The sequence below is a fragment of the Hippoglossus hippoglossus genome, chromosome 4 (assembly GCF_009819705.1).
Source record: "Hippoglossus hippoglossus isolate fHipHip1 chromosome 4, fHipHip1.pri, whole genome shotgun sequence".
In the NCBI taxonomy this organism is placed as follows: domain Eukaryota; kingdom Metazoa; phylum Chordata; class Actinopteri; order Pleuronectiformes; family Pleuronectidae; genus Hippoglossus; species Hippoglossus hippoglossus.
In genome coordinates, this window is record NC_047154.1 from 20,277,822 (window position 1) to 20,288,315 (window position 10,494).

At 41.9% G+C, this 10,494-nt stretch overlaps 1 protein-coding gene across 2 annotated transcripts; it reads right to left on the minus strand.

Annotated features, from left to right (window-relative positions):
• Window positions 1-1,058: 1,058 nt before the first annotated feature.
• Window positions 1,059-9,828, minus strand: abhd8b (abhydrolase domain containing 8b). Of its 2 annotated transcripts, none has more exons than XM_034583177.1 (5): window positions 9,548-9,828; window positions 4,813-5,619; window positions 3,596-3,766; window positions 3,194-3,410; window positions 1,059-2,359 (listed from the first exon to the last, which is right to left on the minus strand). In XM_034583177.1, exons 2-5 carry the CDS (start codon window positions 5,607-5,609, stop codon window positions 2,075-2,077), a joined length of 1,470 nt encoding a protein of 489 aa, XP_034439068.1. In that variant the 5' UTR covers window positions 5,610-5,619; window positions 9,548-9,828; the 3' UTR covers window positions 1,059-2,074. The 2 variants fall into 2 exon arrangements, with proteins under 2 accessions (XP_034439068.1, XP_034439069.1); XM_034583178.1 differs by lacking the exon at window positions 9,548-9,828 and adding an exon at window positions 6,738-6,912.
• Between the last annotated feature and the right edge of the window lie 666 nt (window positions 9,829-10,494).

Below are 10,494 nucleotides of genomic sequence, written 5' to 3' on the forward strand. Positions count from 1 at the left end.
CTGTTTCTCAATTAGAAGAGTCACATTCAGAAAAACACACAAGGTTAAAATAAAATAAAATAGCAAAATTCCCAACATAATATAATAGTTAACTTTAATTCATTAAAATTCTCTAAATGAGCAGTTTATTTACATCATCATTGTCAAAGGCAAACAGTTATAAAATATAAGACACAAGATATAAAAAATAACAGGACAACCAACCTGTTGCATTTCTGTGATCAGAACGGCTTCTTCCCTGAACACAGCTTCTGGTGAATCTCTAACAATCCACCACAAATCTAAGTAGAACGTATAAAAAGTATATTTTATGTATAAAACATATAAAAAAAAACAATGAACCTACATCATAAATACTTTAATTATTGAAGTGCTAAGAACATGTCAGTGAATGTAAAGACAAACACTACTGCATTGTGGGTATTGTGGAGCTTTGGATTTAATAGCTTCCTGCTGACTGGAGTCAAAATGAACTGTAAATAAATTCAGACTTCTGTCACAAATGCAGTCAACACTTGTTCTCAGCTTAACTCTTACGTGCGCGAACATTGGACTCAACAATATGTGTCAAAATACATCTTAATATAATAAATTTGCTATAGTAACTATTTATCTTCTCTAGGTAGAAAAAGACCATTGCAGTTCAAGTTTCAAAGCAAAATGAACGATCATTATTTACACAATAAATAAAAAGAAACTAGGGTCGATTTCAGAGCACAGACTGGCTGAAATATTATATAAATATATAATTAAAAGCTGCATACATTATGTGCTATGCGTGAACCATAAAAACCATTAAAACAAGATATGTTATGGTTTTTCTGTTGTTTTATTACGTCTGAAGAAGGACTCACCATCGACTTTACGTGTATTTGATTCTGCTGCAACAAAGTTTACCCCTCAACTCAAAAAGTGTTTTGGGGACTCAAACACGTCACCCACCCCTCCATCCGTGTGTGAGTGGAGAGGAGATAATGAGTGAGTTTTCCTTTTTCAGTGAACTATCCCTTTATATCTTTATATATAACTCCGATGAGTGGGAGGTGAGGCTGCTCCTGATCTTGTAAACTTCTAATGCACGGTGCAGAAGTAATAATATTGCTCAGTCCAAAGATGTGTCAAAGAATAAAAATAAATGACACATGCATTTTAGTCACTGAATATCTTTGCATTTTAGTGGCATTTTGCATATCACAATATTTTCATTTAGTCTTTTTAAATCATCGCTGCAATGAGCGAGGTTTCCAATTTATCCATGTAGACATTTCACAGGTGGCTAAGTATGTGTTTGATATTAAAGCTTGATAAAACGAGTACATTAGGCTTATCAACGAGCCAGGCAGTAGGCGGCACCACTGCCACGCTGTCGGTTTGAGTCCCAGCTTGGCCGGGGTCTACCTGTTTGGAGTTTGCATGTTCTCCCTGTGTCTGTGTGGGTTTCCTCCGGCTTCCTCCACAGTCCAAAGACTGATTCGGTTATCGGAGACTCTAAATCCCCCGTACTGGGTGTGAATGTTGGTTTGTCTCTATATGTCCGCCCTGTGGTACGTTGGCGACTGGTCCAGGGTGTACTCCTGGCTGGGATTGGCTCAAAGTGGTAAAGATGATAGAATGGATCTATCTTTAACCTTTCTGTGCAGCAGGTGACACATTTTGTCCACAGAGGTTTGACTTTTGCTGCTTGATAACTGATAATTTTCATTCTTGCCATCATGCTAATGTTTCTGCCTCTTGCTCCACCTACTCTAACATCACCACTTCATCATCACTTCAAGGCACAACCATCTCATCCCTGCTGAGGACGGGAGAACGGTCCATCTTTGTCTTGTTACATTACTGGAGCTCCCTTTCCTCCGTCTGTCAGCTGACAACACTGGAATCAGATGTGAGGTCTCTGTCGTGTCCAAAGTCAGCTGAACCCCTTCAGAGGAATTGGCTCTTTTGGCTCGTCATCAGGCTCAACAGCTCCAACAGGCTCCGTTGTCCAGGACGTACAAAGTGCATGGCCAGCCGTGATTTAGTGAAACAACCACGTGAAGTTTCAGTTTTAATCTGCGTCAGCTTTTGTCTTCAGTCATTTCTTGGCCCTGCTGTCTGGCTTCTCCTCTGCGCCGCAGTTTGATGAGGTTTGCCTGGCAGTCGCCGGTCGGACCTTGGCGGGCTCAGACGAGGCCTTGGCGTTGTCAGAGTTGGCTTTGGCAGTCTCCGGACGTGTTTTGGACTCTTTCTTTGGCGGCGGAGGGCTGGCGGGCTCCCAGAGGAAAAACTCATGCAGGAGTGTGTTGACGACCTCGGGACACTCCATCATTATCATGTGACTGCCATCCTCCAGCAACTTCAGGAAGGCCATTAGGAGGATCTGACAAAATGTAAAAAAAAAACAAGTTTGGATTAAGAATCATTAACAAATCCCAACACTTTGTGTTTTGTGCCAAAGCCGTTTACAACCTCTGAATCGCTGCCCACATCTCAGAACTTAAGCCGCATAACGAAGAGAGAAAAGAGACACTTTTGCTAAATTATCATGCTGCTGAGTTTCTAATGCAGCTGGAGGAAATCACATTCTAAACTGATACTGCTTGTGAAGTCAGTTTGGGTGGAACACAGATAATATTAGTGCAAGACGTGTTAAGTTGTTGAGTTCAGTTCTGTTGTCTTCTCTGAACAAGTGATTCTACACAGCAGCCCCTGAAGATCAAGTAGTTTTGCACTGTTTAATCCTTTAAACCACAATTTTGGCCATTTTTTTTTTTATCGTGTTCATCTGGAGACAGAAAGGAAACAGAGGGAGTGTGAGATGAGGAATGAAATGTAGTTAAAGTCCCTTGTTGGACTCAAATCTGGAACACTGCACTTTAGTGTTAGCACATAGGGGAATTATTTCATTTTACTTTTTATTAACTGGCGCTTTTTATACTTTATTATTGATTGTTGGCCAAAGCATTGGTTTTATTGAGTTCCTGCCTTTCAGAGCCTTTATTTTCCACACACTTCCAAGGGCTTTTTTATGTCTTAAATGAGACATTTGATGCTTTTACAGTTTCTCTTTCTCATGTGTGTTGTATAGGTTTTTTGTGTTACTAAAAAGTTTTGCAAAGTTGAAAAGCCACAGTAAAGGGAGTTCCTGAAACGCGGTTTTAGTGGATCAGTTTTCCAGTTTGGTTCTGAACTTGGTGGGGTTTGACCTCTTCACCTCTGCCATGCGCTGATCCTCCTCCACGGGAACAAACTTGTCGTGCATGCCGTGCACCAGCAGGATGGGCACGGTGAGCTCGGCGTGGTAGACCTCGTCCCCCTCAGGCCAGTACTGCCCGCTCATCATGGCGCGCAGCACAAAGGACGACACGTTAAAGGCATTGTTCTCTTTCAGCAGCTGCTTCTCCTTGGCACCCTGCCGAGCAAAGCCGGCCCTGCAGCGGACAGAGCAGAGGAGATTCAATCCAATAACAAAGCGCTGGAAAACATCAAAACTGTGGTGGAAATAAAAAACACTGAGGGACCACATGCATGACACAAAGAGGCTGCAGTCTTCACATCTTTTTATCTTTCCCATTTTGTGCGTCTCTGTTAGCCGTCCTGTTGCAGGCTGTCTTACTTGAGAAAGCTCCAGGCGAACAGCGGCGACAGACAGTGAAGCACGCAGGTGGGCAGGTTGAAGATGGAGCAGAGGCTGGGCTCCAAAGCTGTGGGACCACCGCCGTTGATCATCACCATCTTGTGGATCTGCTCCGGATACTCGTGAGCCAGGAACGTGCAGAACGACACACTGGGAGAGAAGAACAGGAGGCTGGTTACAGGGCAGGCTCGCAAAAAGAACGTATCAATGATTTTTCTCTATAAATTATGTTGAGAGTGACATTTTTGAGATTTTTACAAGTTATGTTTGTTTGTTGGTTGGTCTGTACGTTTGTTTATGAACAAGATTACGAATAAATTTATAAAGTACAGATTTCCATGAAACTTGGTGGAAGGATGTGATATGGGTCAGAGAAGAAGACGTTACATTTCTGTCTGGATCTGGATCAGGGGGGCGATTTTTAATTCACTTTCTTTAACATTGTGAGATTTTTCGACATTTTCATAGATTTATCAGGGAATAATTCATAGATCTTGATGGAAAAAATCAGCCATGTTTAGAAGACTGATATTTATGTGTCTGCACAATTTGGGTTAGGGTTAGAGGGTTAGGGTTATCAAATCAAAATCTGGATCTAATGATTTTAAATGTGGTTTCATGAGGGGTCTGTTGGGCCTTGGTGGAGGTATAGGCTCTACTGAGCTATTCTAGTTTTTTTTTTATTAAAATGTATTAATCTTTTAATCAATTTTCCATATATTCATTCTTCAGAAGAAATACTGTATCAACATAATAACAAATAGCTGCAACAGTAACCACATGATCAAATTTTTGGTTTATTTCTGTAGAATTTTAAAAACTGGAAAATGGTTATCACAGTCTCTCTGAACCAAAGATGCTGCTTATGGTGTTTTTTATTTTATTAATCCAACTGTACAAGATCTAAAAATACTGGATTTACAATTAAATAAAAAAGACAATGGATGCATTCAAACCAGTAAATGCTTGGCAGTTTTTGATAAATGAATATTAAATCATGACTAATTGTTGTAGTAACTAATTTTTATCAGAGTGATTTTTGTCTTTGTACATTACGTCTTTCTAGAAAAAGGAAAACCTTTTTCAGAAGTCAAAGTGACATCAACTACTTTTGTTAAGAATGTCTCCTGAAGCCCTCCACATGCTCTCCATCACTTCCACTGGGTTTCATGTGAGTGCTGTGATCTTAAATTTACCCGTAAGAATGTCCTATGAGAATATTCCTCTTCCGTGCGTATCTCTTGAAGATGAGTCTCATATCCTCAGCCAGGGCGTAGAACGTGTACGCTGCAGCGATCTGCGGTGCCGAGCTGGCTCCGTGACCTGCCAGGTCCGGGGCGATGACCTCGTAGCCCAGCCGAGAAAAGAAGTCCAGCTGGCTTCCCCAGATGTCCAGCGAGCCTCCCACTCCGTGGATGAAGAACAGGGCCACGTCCTGATGTGTCCCTTTACAGGCTGAGATCTTCCTCTCACAGTCGATCACCACAGTGCGTTTGGGTTTCCGCCTGCGCATCCTTGGTTGCTGTAACTGGTCGGTCTGTTCAGCAGCAGGTGCCACGTCTCGTTCTCCTGCTTCAGATGCCCCGTTGTTTCCAGCTGTGATGCCGTCTGACCGGGCCTCAGGGATGCTGACGGGCGGTGAGGTGTTAGCACAGTCTACAGGTTCAACCTCTGCTGGGCTGTTAGGCTCTGTCTTTCCATTCTGGCCGTTTTTCGGCTCTGCACTCGCTGTGTCGCCCAAGTTCTCAATGAAAAGTTGTCCATTGCGATACACTGTGATCTTTCGTTTGCAGCTGACACTCCCACCCTGCCCGGTGGGTTCCTCCACCACTGGCCGGTCGGGGATGATGTGCCGAACCCGCAGGACGCGGCCTGGTTTCACCTCCACAAACTCGTAGCCATCAGCGGGTTCTGAGGTTTCTACTGGAACCACGATGTTGGCCGACTTGGAGGTCAGGCAGCAGAGGAGACCTTCCAAAAAGCTGGTCAGCATGGCTGCCAGTCTGGAGAGAAGACAGATGAATCAGACCAAACATGCAAACATGACTACAACAAGGTTCACAGAAATCCAAAGGAACATTCATTTAAGGTAAAACTATACCGACTATAACAATGATAAAATATCTCTATAGAGAGTAAAGATAAACTACATCAATCACATTGATTTCTGTTTATTATTAAGTTTGAATCAAGTCTGGAAACATAAAAAACCCTCAACATATTAGATGAAGAGTTTTCTTTCTATTTGAGCCCCATTAACAGGTTATTATAGATGTTATTATTGGGGCGGCACGGTGGGGCAGTGGTTAGCATTTTTTCCCCAAACAAGAAGCTTCTGGGTTCGAACATGTCGACTGGGGCCTTAAGAGCGTTGAGTGAACATGTTCTCCTTCAGCCTGTGTAGGTTTCTTCCTCCGTCTTCCTCCCACAGTCCAAAGACATGCAGGTTATTTAACTGGAGACTCTATTAGACATTAGCCCTCTCTGACTGGTGACCTCTCCAGGGTGTAACCTGACCCCCTCCCCAATGTTAGCTGGGATTACTCCAGTCCCACCACAACCCTCAATCCGTTAATCACAAAAATGAAAAAATATCAAAATGTATTTATTTAATACTTGCAAGTTTCAAAATGCACCATGGAATCAGAAGGAAACAACTAGAAACCTGTATTTTCCTTTTTTTATTTTCCACTAAAATAATCAGCAATGGTATTTCTTTAAAAATGTTTTTTTTTAAATATGCATGGGCCTTGGAAGTCCCTTTGTTTAACGTTTGCATATTGTAAGACAGAACTTTCATGTAAAGAATGGAAGAATGTATTTGATAAATAAAAAGTTTACAAAAAAATAGGAAACCTGTACTTTAATAGTTTAGTTTAGTTTAATAGTTTTTAAAGAAAAGAGAGGAAAAGCTAAGTAACAGCAAACGACTGGAACGTCACTCAGTAGAGCTCACACCTTCGCTAAGGCCCAATAGTCCCTTTAAATTCGATCAAGCTGCTTTTGTCATTACAAAGCAGAACGTTAAATCTCTACGTCAAATGAGCGTCTGGGAACCTTCACTGCACCAGTCAAAGAGGTAAACAAGTTCTTGTGTCTCTACAATCTGGCGTCTACTTACAACTTAAACCCTCACGACTTTCTGTCCAACGCCGGCGAGCAGCATCTACCGTCAGTGCGGCCTTTGGGGGTATTAATAGACGGGGACAGTAATAGCTCTGGGAGTTAAAGCTGCCCGCCATGTGATCACTCTGCAGCTGGGCTCACACACCGACATACTGTCAGGACCAGTGGCTCGTTTTGTGGGGGTTAATATTTTGCCATGTTGGAAAAGAGAGGTTACTTTGGTGTAAATTCAGCTCAGATAGAAAATACATTTATACACACATTCACATGGTCTAAGTCGTGTTAAGTGCTCCTGTTACAAATGTGTTCAAATGACAAATCAATACATATGGATTTAATAACTATCTAATTGTCTTTTTCATGAAATCAAAGCAAAAGCATCAAACCTTCACAGCCAGAGAGGTTAATAATCCAGAGAATGGACGAGACAGTGAATATACTGCACATCTCATACACACAACAGGTGTGTGTTTGCTCCACAGTGCATGTCAGGTTGTCAGTTGATTACCAGCCATGGCAACAGCAGAGCAGCCACACAGGGTCTGAAAGTCTCTGTGCCGGTGGCATTAACCTACCTCCCTGCTGGACGGGGATTATGCTCCCTGTCTGCACACTACAATCTGTCTTCCCCCTCGGTCACAACACACTTCTATCCTCAGTGTGATCTGTTGCATCTTTTTCTACACATGCAGCCCATCAGCTCCTGCTTTCATCCGGGGATCACGGACACAATGTAATGCAGCATTCCTGCTTTGCTGGCTGTTCTCGTTGTGCTTATACGTGCACATCCTCCATTGAAACAGCAGTGATGTGCAGAGCTGTACATGTGCACTGACTGAAGAAGGCAGAGCAGGACATGTTGATTCCACCGGGGACGACACGTTCTCCTCTGATGTTGCTCCCACGTCAGAGTACATCCATTATCCATTAACAAGATGTGACCTGTTTCATATGTAATGTTGGTTTCTGTTCTGTTTAATTTCAAATCAATCAAATCATAACATACATTATCCCAAGGCACTTTGTAAAGATTAAAGAGAAAGGAAGAAACCTCTAGAACCAGACTCAGTGTGAGCGGCCGCCTGCCTCGACCTTTTAGTGATATAGTGATTAATAGAATTCATTTCAATTTAATCACTGGCATAAATAAATATGTACTGTGTGTTAAAAGGTGATCTACACCAATATAAACCAGCTGAAACCTCCCATTCATCCACTCATCCATCAATCCATCCACTCTCACTTTCAAAGTGCAATATTACCTAAATCAACTATAAATATTAAATTAACTTGATAGCCAACTTATTTTTGGTGATAGTGACTAAATACAGAGACGGTGTTTTGTGATGAGGTTGTTTTGTCGTGAATGTTAGAGACTGTTTCTTTTATTTAATCTAGGCCACATATATTATTTAATAAGCAGGGGTGGAGGTGGTGTGGAGAGTTTTTTTGCGGTACAAGAAATGTTTGCAAGCTGAAGCTGGCAAATCACAGAGCAAATAACTCTTGTAATATTGCATATCAGTATTCATAGAGTTAAGTAAACTTCACAGAGTATTTAAAATATCTGTAACAGTTATCAACCCCCCCATTACATATCCAGAATACATACAAAGCCGGGGACTCCTCAAACAGGGACTGCTTTTTATTAACACCTTATAAAGTACAAATTAAAGGCCCAACCAGTGTTTTCCCTACTGGAGCAGTGGTGAATTGGTTTTGAGCAGCTCACTGGAAGGTGATGAGAGAGAGTCAAGTGCTTCCCATTCACCTCCTACTCAGACTGATCAGGATGTTCTAAAGGTCGAACTGATCACAAGCCCTGACTAAGTGTCAGGGTTTGTTTTCTAACTGTTACATGTAGAAAACATTGTTTAATCCTTCATTTTATCCCAGAGATGTGTTTTTATATGTGTTATGTGTGTGGGTAGTATCTTTCTCCTCCATGACACATGATACATTATTATCAGCCCTATCTGTGGGTTTGCTTCTTGTTCCATTCTCTACATGTGGCCTCAGTTGTCACTGGCTGCAGGAGACTCTTATATAACGATTCACGCACGTCTGACACAATCCCAGTGAGGCCTGATGCCAAGAAAAGAGTAGAGACGTCGGTGGAGATTAAAAAACAACTACAGAGCTGTAAGTTCACTGCTGATAGGCCTCTTCAGCAATTTGACACTTTATAGTATATTTCACCTTTAGAGATCCTATTGGAATCGACTGCACTTGCTTGCATGACTCAAATCGAGTCAATCACCACTGTCTGAATGTTGCACATATGAAGACAAATGATCTGCACCGAACTAATAAAAAAACACATGTATTTCATCATTCAGCCCCAGTTTTATGCTGCATCCTGTAGGAGGATGATTAAATATGGAGCGTGCAAAACTGTAGAATAATAATATGAGCAAACATATTCATATATAATGGTGATAATAAAGGGGTATGAGCAGCTACATCCTGCCTGTTGCTGATTTTAGTGGGATGAAACGTGTCTGGTAAACTGAGTAAAGCACATGGCCCCATCTATTCACTACCACAATAAAAGAGTTGAATAGTCCACTCACTGTCGTCTGATGGTGCAAATGAGGCAAGTGCCAGAAGGTTTTCTCCTTTATTTTAGAGTTATTTTAAATGACATGTAATGTAGCATAGTATTTAACAGTATAGACACACAAAACCTGGTTGTTCTGGTTGGAAAACAGCTTCATTCTGTGCCTATAATTCCAAAATCAGACCATCCTGATCCAAACAACCACAATGCAAGAAAAAATACAAGTAAGGAAATAAAACACCTACCTCTGTTTTCCAGAAAACTCAGCTTAAAATACGTGGATTTCTTGAGAGGCACCGAGGAAGCAGGAGAGCTATAATCTGCAGCAGCCAATCCAATAATCTAATTTATCTGGATTCTGTTGTAGCCTCCACATGGTGGACACTGCCAGTCCACTGACAGCAGCTCTGTGTGTGTCTGTGGCTTGTCAGTGGATCCACAGAGCTGCTGCTGCTGCGGGTCCCTGCTCTCCACCTCCACGAAGGAGCTCTGCAGGATGTCAGGCTGTTTTAAATCCATCAGCTGTTGTTGTTCCAGTATTACCTCCTGCCTCAGTGTGTGTGTGTGTGTGTGTGTGTGTGTGTGTGTGTGTGTGTGTGTGTGTGTGTGTGTGTGTGTCCGTGTGCGTGTGCGTGCGTGTGCGTGTGTGTGTGTGTGTCTGTGTGTGTGACCCAGCTCACAGCCTCCAGCCTCCAGTGTGTGTGTGTGAAGCTGCAGCTGCCCCCTGCTGCTGCATGACGGAGACAACCTCTGGACACACATGGAATAAAAAAATCTTTCTCTCGCCCCAATAAGATGATGAACCCAATATTTAAAATTTGTTCATGTATTGGTGATTCCACTCTGTGTTTAGCTTGTTGTTGTTTGACTTGGATGTTTGACTTTCATATATTAACAGGAAAAAGATGATCTTCAGCCCCACCTGGTGAAAGAGGAATGTTTCTTTATGATTGTGTGTACCTGAAATCTAAGAGAGTTTCTGGTGTGTTATATACAGCATGATTTATAAAGTTTGGATGCAGGTCCTGGTCCAATATGCAACTTACACAACTTAGCTGTAGAAACATGAAGCCTGCATTGCACATATGAATCAGTTGAACTTAATAGAATCGACAATAATTGCTACTTCATATGAATTCTGGAGAGTTTTTAAGTGATCGAGTTTTTGAGTGAGGGAAACATTTTAAAAGGG

Bases quoted from the DNA above. Each gene is read 5' to 3' on its own strand.
- abhd8b (XM_034583177.1), bottom strand. From the start codon at position 5,609: ATGCTGACCAGCTTTTTGGAAGGTCTCCTCTGCTGCCTGACCTCCAAG. The intron at 3,767-4,812 runs GTAAATTTAAGA...CTTCTCTCCCAG, and splicing joins CTCATAGGACATTCTTACGG to TGTGTCGTTCTGCACGTTCC. The intron at 2,360-3,193 runs GTGAAGAGGTCA...ACATTTTGTCAG, and splicing joins AGGATCAGCGCATGGCAGAG to ATCCTCCTAATGGCCTTCCT.